Genomic DNA, 16876 nt, shown 5'->3' with positions numbered 1-16876 from the left:
TCCATCAAAAGAGACCAGTTCTACCTTCAAAAATATATTCAGGAACAAATTACTTCCATCATTACTCTTACTTCTCTAATCTAAGCCATAGTCTTCTCTTATCTGGATGACTATTTAATATAATAGCCTGTTAACCCATCTCCTTGCTTTTGTCCTTGTCCTCAATAACCTGCTCCTCATATATAGCAGCCAAAGTGATTCTTAAAAAAATATGTTCGATCTTGCCACTATTCAAAACCCTCCAATGTCTCTCATTTTGTTAGAAGGTGAAATCTTCACACTACAAGGCCCCTGTGAGGCTCTACATGACTCGGCCCCAGCAGCTCTTGCTCCACTCTCCACTGCTCTTCAGCTCACCTACTCTGCTGTGGGCCTTCAGACAATCCTAGTCCTCAGCCTTCAATCCACCCTAACTGACACCTGCTAGAACAAAGGAGGGCTACTCTGCCCCAAACCCTACCCAAACTGCAGATCTGTAAGCAGAATGATGGCTTTATTGTTTTAAATGAAGAGACTACAGCTTTCAGGTCAAATCCAACCTGCCACATGCCTTTGAAAATAAAATCTTATTGGTACACAATCGCACTCCTTCATTTAAGCACTGTCTAGCTGCTTTTGCACTACAACAATAGAGGTGAATCACTGTGACAAAGACTGCACAGCCCACAACACTCAGCTATCTGGCCTCTGTGTGGGGGAAAAAAAACCCTGCAAGTCTATGTTTTAAGTCACTAAGTAACACTGAGATGGTTTGTTATGCAGCTATAGATACCCAAAACACTCCCTTACTCCCTGTAAGTCTCCATATAACTACCTTAAAGAGGCCTGAATTTATCTTTCCATAAAAAAATAGTTTTCATCCCATAAATGCCATTAAAACGTCACCTCTCCTCTAAAAAGCTTTTATTGAATGAAGCAGTTAAAGCCCTGCACCACAGTATACATATGTACATTGCATATGTATGACACACGTCAGTAGTTTCTCTAATTTTGTCTCATCTCTAGACTGAAAAACTACTCAAGGACTGGTAATAGCTTTAACCATTCAAGAGTACCACACTTGGAACAATATAGTATTTGGGCCATAATAAATGATGACTGATAAAGGTAAAAAGCAAAAACCGTGAAGCTCAGCATAAATATCTCAGTGAAAATGTCTTTATATTTCACATCACTGAACATGAGAATTGGAAACAGCTATAGTAGCTTTAATCATTATGGTATATGTATGTTGACAAAAATTAAATTATTGTGTGTATTTGGGCAGAATAAGATACAGATTTAGATAAAACACATGAATATCTGGATTTTTTGGGGGGAAATTTTGCTTATTCCTAATCTTGGAAAAAAAGGCCATGGCAGGATATTTTCATAATTAGGTCTTTAGATTAAGGTTGCTTTCATTGTAACAAGTCAATGAGATCCTCTACTGATTATGAATGAAAATTCATCTGACACATTTACTAGAGTCAATAAAGGTTATAGGAAGGATGACCTGAATCAGTCTTGCCTCAGGCTAAGCTCAAACCTGCACAGCACAGTGCATGGCATACATAAGTATCTTTTAAATGAATGAATAAAGCAACGAACAAGAAAACAATCAAAAACAACAGCTCAGGGTACAGGATCAGATTTAGTTCATCTCTTCATTCAGTCCATAGTTCTCTTTATACATCAAGTAGGCAATACAGAAACATAGTGACCTCCAAAGTCAACATAAAGACTTAATTTAATTGACAGGCTTTCCTGACATCATAAACCATTAAATTCAAGCTCAAACTGTTTTTGAAGAGCTGCCAAATATTCCCTTAAGGGTCTGTAGTTTTCTTTAGCATGCATTCAAACTTTTACAGGAAAAGCTTGCCAAAAGTTGTGCCCAAAGTGAAGAATGACTTTCTATGCTACAGATAACAGCTGTTAAGAATTCTTAAATTCTCCTACAAATAAAAAAAAGTAAGAATTATATTTCTAATCTGGGAACCATAGTTGGAAAATGCTATTGCTTTTTCATTTTTAAAAGTGAGAATCATATGACTTGCTTATTTTTCATAATTCTAAGCTATAAATCAAGATTTGCTCACCATGACAATCATTATCTTTTATCCTCTAATACTGATGTTTACTAACAATATCCTCTCCCCACCCCACTCTCACGACAACTAAAAAACTTAAGAGCTGTCACTGCTAACCAGACTGTCACTGGCTAGATTACTTGAGCCACGGTAGGCTCACAATGCTGTATACCTTTCCTGGTTTGAGTGACCAAAATCCTTATTACCTCTCTGGACTCTTTTAGTCAGTGTGGCTAGAACTCTAACAATTTTTCCCCCATTTTCTATGGCTCTATTAATCCCATTCCTTTTCTCGCATGCTACAAATAAAAGCTATTCAGAAAACTCTTAATGAGTCAGTCAGTTTTCCGTTCCTTCCTTCTTTCCTTCTCCATTTAATTTAGTTAATTGGTAAAGATAACCCTGTATGCAAGACATCAAAAGAGACACAGATAAATAGAACAGTATCATGGACTCTATGTGAGAGGGCGAGGGTGGGATGATATGGGAGAATGGCACTGAAGCATGCAAATTATCACATGTGAAACGAATCGCCAGTCCAGGTTCGATGCGTGATACAGGGTGCTCAGGGCTGGTGTACCAGGATGACCCGGAGGGATGGGATGGGGAGGGAGGTTGGGGGGAGGTTCTGGAAGGGGAACACATGTACACTCATGGTGAATTCATGTCAATGTATGGCAAAACAAATACAATATTTTAAAGTTAAAAAATAGATAAATAAACTGGTTAAAAAAATAAACATTTACTTTATGTCATATATTGCATTAGATCTTGATAACTCAGAAGACAAGTATGAAAATAATTCTTTACTTCTGGAAGTTTACAGTCTAATAGGAAAGAGAGACATATAAACCAACAGTTACAAAACAATGTGATCCCTATTGCTACGGAGTGTGTTCAACCTGTTTCAGGAACAGAGAAGACAGAGCACCTAACTATTCCTGCTTAAGAGATAGTTTTGCAGTGGAGGTGATACCTGATCAAAGATGGGGAAGTGAAGTTCTGTAAGCAAGCATACAATCCTTCATTTATTTAATGGTCTGAACCTCAACTATGTGCAAAGCTAAGGATATGGTGGTTTAGTCGCTAAGTGGTGTCTAACTCTTTGCAACCCCATGGACTGTTGACCGCCAGGCTCCTCTGCCCATACTGCAGGGGACTGCATTTCCTTCTCCAAGGGATCTTCCCGATCAAGGGATCAAACCTGCATTTCCTGCTAAGCAGGTGAATTCTTTAACTGTGAGACACCTATCACAAGGAATAAGAGTGTGTTCCTGTCCTAATGGTTCTTACTTTATAGCAGGAGACAAGAAGTCGGACAACCAGCTATATAATTAATTAATTGTAACTGTAATGGTGCTGCAAAAGGTATAAGGTGCCAAGAGAACTTAAGGGGACCTGGCTAAATGTTGGAAGGGCGGTGGAAGGTGGTGGTCAGGAATGGCTTCTCTGAGGAAATCATGTTTAAAATGAAATCTGAAATGTCAATATGAGGAATTCACTAGAGGAAGAAGTGGAAGAGCCTTCCAGAGAGAAATGAAAGCAGAAACAGAAGCTGTAGTGTGAGAATGAAAAAGACAGGCAGCAGGGGGCCAGTTACAATGTATCCTTTACTCTTTACTCATCATTCCACTTCACTCTTCTTTGGAATCAAAGTTAACAGTAAATTGAGCTTTATAAAGAACTATATAATAGTTATTACTCTTCAATTGTCTGAAAATTTATACATAAGATGTTTTATTTAGGACATATACACAAAATGGAATCTTTATATTCCACAGAACATGCTTAAAAAGGTATTGACCACATTTTCTTCCTAATCATTCCTAGGTGCACTACATTCGTAAGGATAAGCTCTATCTACTAGAACATTACATAGACAGTCACAGATGCTAATATACAGATTTCATTAGGAGATATGAAATGGGGGGGCGGAGCGGGGAACTTCAGCTCCATTTGCATTGCTTTGTTTCATTTAAGAGGAAAGATATGGATCTGAAGCAAATTTGTCAAATGTTGACATCTGTTATTTCTGGGTGGTGGGTATATTATTGTTTTCTCTCTGTTTTATGATATTTCCATTTGTTTTCCCACAAAAATCTGTGAATCCACAACCAAAAGAGATATAAAAGCAATTAATTCAGAAAATTTCAAATGTCACATACCTATTTTCTGTTACATATGCACTGCACTCATATACATGGATTTTTTGTTTAACAAATTTCATTGCTTTGGGGGACTTAATTTGTATGAAATTAATGATCCTTATTCAAAGCTCCACTTTGTTAGCAGAATGAGTGATATTATAGAAGGCAGTAACTTATTGGAGTGGGGTCTTGCTAAAGCTAAGAACAAAGCTTTCTACCTTTAGGTGGGAATAAATTATAGCTTCATACAAATGCACTTACTAATAAATCAAAGAGGAAATTAAGGGCAGTAAATCTATGACCCAAATGCAGACTAGTTTAATGGAATGCTTTACAGAGATTTTCAAGGAGTACTAGCAAATTCTTTTAGATCTGCAGCAATAAACAAAATGCTGTATTGTGTTTAAGCATCAAAACACAAGCCTACTAGTCTATTCTTCAGAGGGAAATGTTTCCTGTTTACATAAAATAATTCAGAGACAAGAGGTAAAGACAATATTAAAGACAGTCAAGGAAGCAGACAATTGCTTTAAAGATAAATGCTGCTGCTGCTGCTAAGTTGCTTCAGTCGTGTCCGACTCTGTGCGACCCCACAGACGGCAGCCCACCAGGCTCCCCCATCCCTGGGATTCTCCAGGCAAGAACACTGGAGTGGGTTGCCATTTCCTTCTCCAATGCATGAAAGTGAAAAGTGAAAGTGAAGTCACTCAGTCGTATCCAACTCTTCCGTGACCCCAAGGACTACAGCCTACCACGCTCCTCCGTCCATGGGATTTTCCAGGCAAGAGTACTGGAATGGGTTGCCATTTCCTTCTCCAAAAGATAAATGCTAGACAGAGGCAAAGGTTAACACAGATATCTTACTATTAAGCCATCCAAATGATTAAAACTAATAAAACACATCAAGTGCAGCATTTTGTTCAAAATGACTGTGGATTCATATGATAATAAGAATCTAGTTTTGGACACCATTCTGACTTCTCAAAGAATAATTTATAAATATTTTGAAACATATTACTAATTTAAGAAGATTAATGTTATAATCTATTTACATTCTTATCCATTTTTCCATTGTTTCATTTAGGTACTCTTTTATATCATTAATATCTTTCCATTAATTTTCTGGCATAAGCAGCTGATAATTTATTTTTTGTCACTGCTGTTTGCTGACTATTTTAGTAAGAAGCTTGTCTGTACTTCTCCAAGTCTCATAAATATGACTAGCAGTTGTATTCTGCTTAATATCTACAGTGCTGTCTTCACCAAAGATGAGGCTAGGCCCTACAATATTAACTTCTAGCAAAGTGACATCTCCTGTTACTCTGCTATAGGGCAACAGTTTAGAGAAGTAACTATACCATGCTCAGTAAAGAATCAAAGTTGAAGTACCATGTGCCTTAGTCATCTGTCCTTAGAAAAGATACCATGATATTCCCTTCTTGCAGTAACATCAGACTGGAATGATGGGTTTACTGTGATATAGAAATACCATATCACTGAGAGCAGGTGAAAACCATGTTATTAAAAATATATAGTTTTTCTTTGGGGGAAGTAGCATGCAGGTGGGAAAAAAGTGAACTAGAGAGTAAAAATAATCTGGATTTAATCTCTGAGACTCCCTGTACAACTCTGGGCAACTAACTTAATCTCTGTAAAATATGAATAATAATCCTCACTGGGTACATGTAAGCAAGTATGTGAAAGTAACATATATAAGGGACCTAACAGGTATCTACTAAATATTTTCTTCCCTTACAGTATCACATCATAATGGGATCTTTTGGTTCCACCTTTAAAATACTCAAAAAGAACCACATCTATGTGTCTTAGTCCACCTTTAATCATTTTTGTGCCTATGGTACCTGATCTCTGATTTGCTCACTTTGGGGCCCCCTGATTTTTATAATTGCAGAGTTCATGGAGGTACAAAATATTTCCCAGACTTCTAAGAAGAACTGTTCCTAACTGACCTGAAAATTATGACCGACCGTATTTTTAAGAACTTCTAATGGGACTTACAATCACCACTGGTAACTAATTACTTTATTTTAAATTCCTTATAAACAAATTCCTACTAATGTCTAAATGAGGCACTTAAGTTCCTTTCCTACCTTACTTTGTGAACATGATAAATTACAGACCCATTATATAACATGGAGAAGGCAACAGCAACCCACTCCAGAACTCTTGCCTGGAAAATTCCACGGACGGAGGAGCCTGGTAAGCTGCAGTCCATGGGTTCGCTAAGAGTCAGACACGACTGAGCTACTTCACTTTCAGTTTTCACTTTCATGCATTGGAGAAGGAAATGGCAACCCACTCCAGTGTTCTTGCCTAGAGAGTCCCAGGGACGGGGGAGCCTGGTGGGCTGCCGTCTATGGGGTCGCACAGAGTCGGACACAACTGAAGCGACTTAGCAGCAGCATATAACATTCCTTGAAATATGAAAACTAATCACGCACCTTCCGTCAGGCTCCTCTCCAGGAAACAAACTATTATCACTATCATCAAAGCATCTATGTATTAATTAATGCAAATTCACCACACAGCTTAATAGCAGGAAAAGAAAATGGGCTGCTGAGGGTCTGTTGTATGTACTAATTAGCTATGGGGATCTTAGGCAAGTTACTTAACTTCTCTGAGCTTCATTTTCCACATCTGTAAAATGAGGATAATACCATTTAAAAAACTTTTTTATTTAAAGGGTTAAATTAAATGAAATAATGTATAAATTCAAAATATAGTCACAACTGTCATATTAATAAAATAAAAATAAGGCTGAAGAGGAGAAAAAAAACCACATACCATGTTTACTGCATCTTGATCAAAAGGGTTCCATTCTATATTCTGAGGATAGTGGGCCAGAACTTTGGATTTGAATGTTCTTCTCAAAGGACTCTGGTCAAAATTTTCACCTACAACAGATAATTAATAATTAGTTAATATCTAGAATTTTTTCAATAGCATGTCATAATTTTATTTTTATTTTGTAGATATGTTGAGTGATAATGTTGAAATCTGATTCAATTTCTACCTCTAATAGTCTGGCTTGTAAATTTTTCCATGGACAACTAAAAAGGAACTTTTAATAAGAGACGTGCATTTAAAACTTCAGAATACAAATTTTAAAATCCTGGCTAGACAACTGATACTAAAAATCAAGATACACTACAATAATCCTTACTGTGACCTAATTACTGTCCTCATTTCAACACATGATGACCAAAAAAAAAAAAAAAAATTTGGAAACATTTAACTCACTAAAGAAATATCTCAAAATAAACTAACTGTAATTAAGATTCTGAAATTTTGTACATAGATAAACTTAATGGTGCAGTGCCCAAAGGAGGCAAGTTTGCTTGAGTTTCCACAAAATCCTCTGATAAATGTGACTGCATCTCCATGCTTTTATAAGAATTAATAGAATCAGAAACATCATTACTAAGTTGTCTGGTTTAGTAAACAGGACACAATAAAGAACACTAACCTCTAAAATGAAGCTATTCTAAGCCAAATTCATCACCTGTTAAAATCCTGAAAAGGTAAAAGGCTACGCTTTGATCATTACATATAACAAAATTCAGTAAAGCTGTCAGCTCAGTTCTTTAAAGTCCTTAACCAAATTAACTTCCATGAGACCTGCTACCTCCAAATGCCTTAGTTTCATGAAATATTTTAATATGGATGGATCTTAAATTCTCAATGTCAAAAAGTTGAGATTAAGGAGTCATAAAGACCTTGGGAGCAATACCATCTGTCTCCTGTGTTTTTTCTACTTTTCAAGTTTTAATTACAAAACACAAGCTGATATATCCAAAGATAAATGCTACTTACCAGTATTTGTACAAACAAAAAGCAATTAATGAGTTACATATGGACACCTAGCTAGATTCAGTTTCCATCTCTGGTAAAAATCTAAAAGATACACACTAAAACACCTTTCAGTGTGAAACTTAACAGATCTCAGATGGAGGGGAAAGTCACATTCTAAAATTTTGTTGGAGAATGCAATATAAAACACACACGAGTGTTTTTGAATAAAGGCACATAATTTAAACAGATCTGCTGCAACAACTAACCTATTACTTCTAATTTAGGTCCTTGGCTAACAATCTTTTTCCTTTGGATTCCTCTTAGTTATTTAGGCAAGCACTCCATCTCTATCTTTCTACCTCATATTTTCATCTTCTAAGTGACAAGAATAAAGAGCTTTCACTTCTAGAAGAGACACTGTCAAAGGTGTCCCCAGTGAAAGTTTATCAATTTCTGCACCATGCTTCTAGGGTATGTGAACATGGGAAAAGTCAGTGGAAAATGTGAAACCATTCAAGAGTCACTATGTCCAAAGAAATGAGTCAGCGTTCATGGTTGATTTCAGAAAGAGTAAATGGTTATCTTTAAGTTGGCACTAGATTCTTATGCAAACACTAAGAATTTTTAGATTATTTACTTCTTCATTAAAAAAGGTTACATTTCACTTCAGTTTAAGTCAGAGAAAAAGCAAAACTAAAATTCTCTCCTGGTTCTAAGGTTTATGCTGTTGACTGTGCCAGTGACATAGCAAAAGGATAATCTCACCTTAGATAATACCCAGCCATCAAGAAACCCTCTCCTTTACCTTCCCTCAAATACCAAAAATGCTCATTTTATCATTCACAAATGTAAATAAAATATGAAATACTGCAGGGGCAGAAGAAACAGCATATAAAGAGGATATAAATCCTTGCAACACTTACCTTTTAATGAATTCCTGCCTGAGTTTGGTTAAAATAGTAATTTTATCTTCATTCATATATCAAGTTATTAATATGACAGGAAATAAATCAGAAAAAGTCATGACACTGCTATTTTCAATATAATTGTCCTGTTAACTAAGGAACACCACACACTCGAGGAACAATGAATCAACCAGAAGAGAGAGAAAGAAAACCACCTGGAGAGAAAAAGAATTTCACAAAAACAAAACCCCACAAAACAGAAATACAAATCTAATGAAAGAAAAACAGAACCATCACCACCACCACCACTACCACCAGCACCACTTCTTATTAGACTGCTCTAAAAGGGGGGAAGATCATTGCTGTATATACAGCTGTCTTGGCAAATATTATTTTGAAGAAAATTTGGAGACAAGCTGACTAGAAATTCTGATAACACTGTTAAGGATTTAGAAGTGAGTAAATGCAGCTATTCCTACTAATATTAGTCAAAGAAAAGAATCATGGAGATGACTTTTGGAGATGTGAGACAGGGGAACAACCTAACCTTTGCATTTTGAACCCATAAACCTCTAACTCAGAATTTACTGTTTAGGACTTAGCAGGAAAAATGAACCAGTCTAAGAATCTGGATTCCCAGGAAATGAAAATTACATAAGGATGCTTTAATTAACCTAAAATCCATCTTTCAAACATTATCCTGAAATAAACAAGGATTATAAATTTGTGCAATTATTAATATCCCTCGCAACAACTACAAGTAGACTTAATTTCAAGTAATATTGCCAAATAACCTCCTACTAAACTTAAACTACAATTAAGCCTTTCCACCTAAGAAAATAGAACATATCTGCCAAGAGAGCTTAAAGACTAATGAATTAATTTCTTCAAGGCTTGAAGCAAATGAGATCTTTACAAAAATTAAGATGCAAATAAGAGAACAGAAATACAAAATAACACTTTTTTTTTGCCTAAGCAAAACTGAATAAGGAAACAATTACGATGGGCTTGGGGTGAATTAAGATAATAGCTTCTAACACCTCAACTTTTTATTTTTACCTGAAGTCGTATTTGCAGCATCTTGGCTCTTGCCATGACGATCTGCTTCTAGCCATTGGTACAAAACTACATAATGTAATAGAAACAAAAAAGCTTTTATGAACAAAGAAACACAAACAAAAAAGCAATAATGACTCTGAAGAATGGAAAATAAGAATTAAAAAAATTAAAAGCAATTAAACATGAGACATTAACATCAACAGAACACAACACCAACAGTATGTAGCTTATAGGCTATTAGTGATAAGAAAGCAAAGAGAATAAGTAATTGCATTTTAATGTAAAAAGTGAAATGCTATTTAAACATCTGTAACAGTTATTCATATGGGAAAAGGTACATGTTCTTTTCTTAATGCTAATTTAAAAAGAAGTATCAGGAGCAAGCTAATGTTTCTAAAGCCAGATACAATAAAATATGATAGTAAGACTAAAAGATGAACTATGGAAATTGCATCCCAACTTCTATAAACCTATCAGATTGGCTGAAGTTCAAGAAACTGACTATACCAAGATCTGACAAGTATGCAAAGATAACTCATAAATTGCTGGCGGTAATGCAAAAAGTTTGGCAGTTTTTACAAGGCTAAACATAGTCCATATGATCCTACAACCCCTATCTAACCAGTAGAAAAAAGTAAGACAAATTCCAAGAGGAGCAACCTACAATACACCTGGATAAATACTTGACAAAACTGTCAAGGTCATCAAAAACAAGTAAGGTCTCAGAAATTATCATAGCTGAGAGGAGCCTAAGGAGAGAAAACAGGCATAATGTGGTATAATGGATGGGCTCCTCCAACACAGAAAGGACATTAAGTAAGCACCGGGAAATTTGAATAAAGTATAGATTTTAGTTAACAATAATATTGATTCATTAATTGCAACACATGAATGGCACCACCCTAGGATGTAAATGATAGGGAAAACTATGTGCATGGATGGAGAGTGTGTGGGTGTGTGGGAACTCTGTATTATCTTCTCAATTTTTCTGTAAATCTAAAACTGTTTCTAAAAATCAAATCTGTTTTAAAAATATTAAAAACAAGTCTTTAAAATTTTTAAAAATTGTAAAGTTTAAATTTTTTAAAATTTAAAAATGATTTAATGTAAGGACAAAAACATATATTACATCCAATCTTTTAATTATTCTATCTTTTGTAAATTACTATGCAAGCACAAGCTGAAGTTTGCTCAGTAGAGATTCCATTAGTCAACTATCTTCTTAGGTACTTGTAAGAAATATCAACTCTTGGGGAAAAGTTTTACTACAATGAGGACACAGCCTATTAAAATATTCACACTTGAGGTGAAGGGGGGAATTTACAGTAGAGCTCTGTGACTTGGAAGCTTCAAAGAGTGTTCAAACTTCTGTATTTTATGGGTTACCCAGATGTCTACAGTTTTTAGACATCTTTAAAAAGATGTCAGAGTCTGCCCTTTAAAGAGCCAAATAATGATAATCATGGGTCCAAATCTTCCCATCGATATCTCAAAGTTGGAATGATCCCAAGAGAGTAGCACAGGCTAAGCTGCTACTTTGGGGGGCTATTTACCCACAGATATTGTGAGAGTTCCAGATTCCAGACAAGGTTTGCAGAAACCTTCTGTGCCTTCCCTCCACGAAATAACAACAAAAACAGGGCTGGGAAAGGTGCCTGTGGAACTTCTGAACTGAAGGAATAAAGGAGCTGATTCATTAAAAATGGCTGAAAGTGAAAGTCCTTTGCTCAGTCGTGTCTGACTCTTTGCGACTCCATGGACTATACAGTCCATGGAATTCTCCAGGCCAGAATACTTGAGTGGGTAGCCTTTCCCTTCTCCAGGGAATCTTCCCAACCCAGGGATCGAACCCAGGTCTCCCGCATTGCAGGTAGATTCTTTACCAGCTGAGCCACAAGGGAAGCTCATAAATGGCTGAAGGTACTCTGAAATCATGACAGAAGTTATTTGGATCTTTAGGGATAGTCAGAACTGTGAACTGACGTCCATCCACTATCAGGGATAAATGACCCAAAGTAGACCTCAGAAGAGCCCCTACACATATACGCAGCATGCAAAGCCCTCGGCTGAAGGTGTACCAGTGGGGACACAAGTCAGTGCGCTCCTTCACTCCTCTAGGATTCCAGGGAGGCAATACTGTTGTAACTGGGACCAACATGAAAGAACTGGAGAAGCAGATCTCACTCACTAAATGTATACTATGGCATTTCCTCTTTCTGGGTCAAAAGAATAACAGCTACAAATTAGCGTAGGGTAGTAGCAGTAGTAGAATAGTATTGGACTCCTCCAAGCAGCACAAAAATCTCCCCATTTGGAAAAGCGAGCACGAACTTTACTACTGATACTGAATATCCTTCTTATAAAAATAAGACACAAAGCAAGGAAACTAATCCATTCAATGGTCTGACAATTCTGCCCAGCTCTCATCTAAAGCCTAAATCTGCCCTGATAAAGGTAGAAACTCTTGGCTGTGTTCAGACTGTCGCTGCCATTATATTTACCAGTAGTCCCAGTTATTTCATATAGCCGTTGTTTCTGGTTTCATTGGCCAAAAATTAAAAAATACAAAAGTTATTTCAGATCATTTTATTCTGACCAGTTATACAAAAAATGGTACATAAGCAAAAATAATGTTAATAGATTTGCGGTTCAATTATTTTATCACTACCTCCAGATCACCAAAATCCAATAAACTATGGTCTAAATAATTGAGAGAATTTCCAGTGAAATAAGTGCATCTGCTTCATGGAAAGCTATAACGAGAATCACCATAGACAAAATTTGGATTTCAGTCTACTCTATAGCTTATATATTTAAAAAGATAACGTATAACTACAAAAGAAATGTGACTGATATTTCACTTAACATACAAAAATGTATACAGGCAGGTCCAGAAGGATTGAGCACTAAACATTTCTTAAACTCTCACAGTTTCTGAAATATGGCATATTACAAAGAGTCTGAGCCTCCTTTCACTTTGTAGATGATGTCAGAATATCAATAACATACCTCTTTCCCCTGTGGTTGGGAGCATAAGATCTGACCTTCTGTAAGCAGAGAGATCTGTGACATCTCGGAGCTATTTCTCAGGCTGAGGGTCCCTGTTATATATTTCTTCTCTGAACCTTCTCATTTCCTCTCTGAACCTTCTCACTCCTAGGGCCCCAGTGAATTCCCTCCCTTATTACCCATTTCCACCACAGCCTATTTCTGAGCAGGGTATTTCTCCACAAAACAAGGCCAAGGTTCCCAATACTTCCCTATGCGCCTATCCCTGAAGGATATCACTGAAGTCTAGATGTTGTAAAGAAAGTTTGTTGATGGGAACAATGAAAACAGAAGGGAAGCTGAAACAGGTAATCTCTTCTGCCCTGTCTTTTTCATTTATTCCTTTTCTCTCTAAAGGAAAGTTAAAACACACACACACACACACACACACATGTGGTCAGAATACTTACAATAGTAAATCTTTCTCAGTATGATGACAAAGGTGACAGAAGGAAATGGAGACACTATGGATGCTACCTATGATGAAACCCATGCTGAGGCAAAGAAAAAGGGATGATGTGGTGGTGACAACTCCTCCTTCGCATGTCTACCCCCACAGGTCTCCAAATGTGTGTCTTCAAAGACCCAACCTGAATTGGCGTAAGCAGGAGCTGGGAAGGGGAACACTAGGGCAGCAGTGGGACTTCCCTGGTGCCTCAGACGGTAAAGCGTCTGCCTAAAATGTGGGGGACCCAGGTTCAATCCCTGGGTTGGGAAGATCTCCTGGAGAAGGAAATGGCACCCCACTCCAGTACTCTTGCCTGGAAAATCCCATGGACAGAGGAGCCTAGTAGGCTACAGTCCATGGGGTTGCAAAGAGTCAGACACAACTGACTTCACTTTCACAGGGAAAGAGAAGTAGGCGTGGGTGACGAGGAGAGAGCACCATGAGGGTGATAAATAAAATAAGGGGGCACTTCTGTGACATTCATAGAAAGCCATTTGCTACACATGTGCTGTCTCTACACCACAGTAAGCTGTCCTCTTCAAAGCAGGTCCCCCAGGAGGCTGCATATTCAATATTCATTCTGATGATCCTATAACTAAACACCTCTGAACAGGCGATGTATAAGTAGAGACCTTATGAAGTAGTAACCATCACACAATAACACTCGGAGCTTACTACAGGCAGGTGTTATTCTAAGTGCTCTACATATATTAACCCATTTTATCATGATAATTACTATATGAAGTAGATCCTTTTATCATTCTCATTTTACTGATGTAGAAACTGGGGCACAAAAAGGTTAAATAACTTGCTCAGGTCAGATAACAAGGAAATTCAAACCTAAGCAGTCTGACTCCAGAGTCTGTGCTCTTAATTCTATGTATCAGCTCATCTCAGGAAAGAGTCTTTCTGGCAAGGGAATTAGCAAGTGGACAATCCCGGTGGTACAAGTGAGCTTGTCCCAGCTGAGCTACAGTAAGACCAGGACACAGATGCATCTAGTGAGGTGGTAGAAGATGAAGTCAGAGGTAACCAGGAGCCAGATAAAACAAGTGAGGATTGTAAGCAATGGTGAGGATTTCTGATTTTATATTAAGTATCACAGAAAGTCTCTGGAGAAGGAAATGGCAACCCACTCCAGTATTCTTGCCTGAAGAATCCCACAGACAGAGAATCTGGTAGGCTATATAGCCACAGGGTCGCAGAGTCGGACACGACTGAAGCAACTTAGCATGCATTGTGGGAAATAACTGGAGTGTCTTCCACAGAGAAGTGACTTTGTTTTAAAAAGATCACCCTGGCAGCTGAGAGAACAGATTATAGTGGGCAAAAGTAGAAGAAAAGTGATCATTTAGGACCTTCTGCAGCAGTCTAGTAAGAGATGATGGCAGTACAGATTAGAGAGACAGTAAGTGCTAGGGTGGTGAGAAGTGATAAGATTTTAAATATATTCTGAAGGCATAAAATGGATGATTTGCTGACGAATTAGATATGAGAGAAAGAAGTAGTCAAGAAGGATATTGTGATACCATGAATTTTGATCTAAGCATCTGGATTATCAGTGTAGCTACTTACTGAAAGAAGGAAGTTGGAGGTTTTGCTGAGGGGAGGATAGTGGTCAGGGAGCTGGAATGAAGAATGCAGTTTTGGATATGGTAAGTCTGAGAAGCCTACTAGATATCCAAGAGACATTTTTGAGTAAGCATTCAGATATATGGATTTAAATTCAAGGGAAAAGTTTAGAAACTCAGGGCTCTATATAAAAAAGACGGTATTTAACATCACAGGGCTGGAGAAGATCACTAGGAAATGACTGCAGATGGAGACAGAGGCTGAGGTCAGAGCCCTAGGGGACTCGAGCAATATTAAGAGGCTGGGAAGAGGAAGAAGAACAGGCAGAAAGGTAAAAGAGAAAAAGCAGTCAGTAAAATAAGAAAAAACCAGAAGCATCATGGAAGCCAAGTTAAAGAAGGTTGTCGACAACAAGTAAGTCACTGTGACCTGGACAAAGAGATTTCTGCCGGGTGTGTTGGTGAAAACCTGCCTGGTGTGGTTCCAAGAAAGACTGCAAACGAGAGGAAGTCAAGGCAGACAGTACAATTCACTCTTCTGAAGAGTTCTGTTGGAAAGATGATAAGTGATAGTACTGGAGGAGAATGTGGGGTTGAGGGAAGGATTTCAGATTTTGTTTTCTTAAAGACCAGAGAATGTTAACACATTCAAGCAACATTTCCACTGTGCCTACACTGTGTCTGGTTCCTCCACAAGAAACATACATAACAAAACACCTTTGAGTTCCTCTGCAGGAACGAGAGCCCCCACAAGGAAGGAGAATGGTAACTTCAGGCTGAGCTCCAGAGCCCTGGAACACTGTCCTGTTACCTCACCACCAATCAATCAGAAGAAAGTCTGCACACAGTGGAAGACAACAAAGACTCTGAACCCCTTCCCGAGTAATTCTCCCTTTAAAAAATTTCATGGTAGAGCAAAATCCCTGGAGCTGGTTTTTGGACACAAGCCTTGTTGTGAAGTAACAATGAAGTAACACTTCCATTCCTACCAGCACTTGTCTTGAGTACTGGCTTTCAAGCACCAAGCAGCCAAACCTGAGTTTGATAACATTTATACAGGATACTGAATCCATAAGGAATTGCATCTTTTCTCCCTCTGACACTCCTTGAAACAATCCCAAATCATTCTCACTGGATAAGCCATTCCAATTATCTTAGCACCAGGGAACAGCTTTCACTGATCCTGAATTTATGACAGACAGCAGGTGCCCACCAACATCCCTGTTCTCTTCTCCTTCCCAACATCCTTGCATCTGAGTGGGGGCCAAAAGACTAGCTCTTGTCAATGAAATGTGAGCAGAAGTGATGTGTATCACTTCCAGCCTGAGGCACACAATCTGTCTTTCTTCTGTGACTCACCAGCTAAATTCAAATGGAAATGGAGCCATAAAGATGGAAGGGCACACATGGAAGAAACCTGGGTCACTGAATGTCTCTGCAAAATAAAGCCTCTCTCCAGCTTGGCCTACATTAGACTAAACAATGAACGAGAAGTAAGTTTCTATTGTTTTGAGCCACTTATAGTCTATGGTTGTTATTATAGTAGTTAGCTATTTTTATGTTTCTGGATTAGCCTGAGTTTTAACTTGCATTAGTCTTGACCTTCTGGCTCTAATATCAATCCCTGACTATATTCCACCTTCGCTTCCTTGGTAATGTTCTACATTGCCTGCTACTGTGTTCAAATACATGATGAGTATAGTTCTTCAAATATGGGATAGAATTTGCCCTTTTCCTGTGAATGCTCTTTATCTTTCATATACCAATCACTAAGCTAATAATCAAGACCAGAGGTATTAATTAATGATGGGCC

General features: G+C 37.7%; 1 protein-coding gene and 1 long non-coding RNA gene across 7 annotated transcripts in view; one reads left to right on the top strand and one right to left on the bottom strand.

Annotated features, from left to right (window-relative positions):
• Positions 1-16876, bottom strand: part of DENND5B (DENN domain containing 5B) — a 217289-nt gene that overhangs the window by 107525 nt on the left and 92888 nt on the right. For 3 of the 6 annotated variants that reach the window (XM_081591659.1, XM_081591660.1, XM_081591663.1), the window contains exons 2-3: positions 9997-10062; positions 7025-7134 (exon numbers count right to left, since the gene is read on the bottom strand). In XM_081591659.1, coding sequence (XP_081447785.1) covers positions 7025-7134; positions 9997-10062 — 176 coding nt within the window. The remainder of the gene's footprint in view (positions 1-7024; positions 7135-9996; positions 10063-16876) is intronic. The other 3 variants (XM_081591661.1, XM_081591662.1, XM_081591665.1) reach the window with 1 other exon arrangement.
• LOC145546030 (uncharacterized) overlaps positions 1-16876 on the top strand; it is a 1126586-nt gene that overhangs the window by 1092346 nt on the left and 17364 nt on the right. The gene's annotated exons all lie outside the window — the stretch shown is intronic.

The sequence above is a fragment of the Giraffa tippelskirchi genome, chromosome 4 (assembly GCF_054371585.1).
Source record: "Giraffa tippelskirchi isolate mGirTip1 chromosome 4, T2T-mGirTip1v1.2.pri, whole genome shotgun sequence".
NCBI lineage: Eukaryota > Metazoa > Chordata > Mammalia > Artiodactyla > Giraffidae > Giraffa > Giraffa tippelskirchi.
The sequence above is the reverse complement of the archived record's forward strand: the minus strand, read 5'-3'. Positions and strand labels throughout refer to the sequence as shown.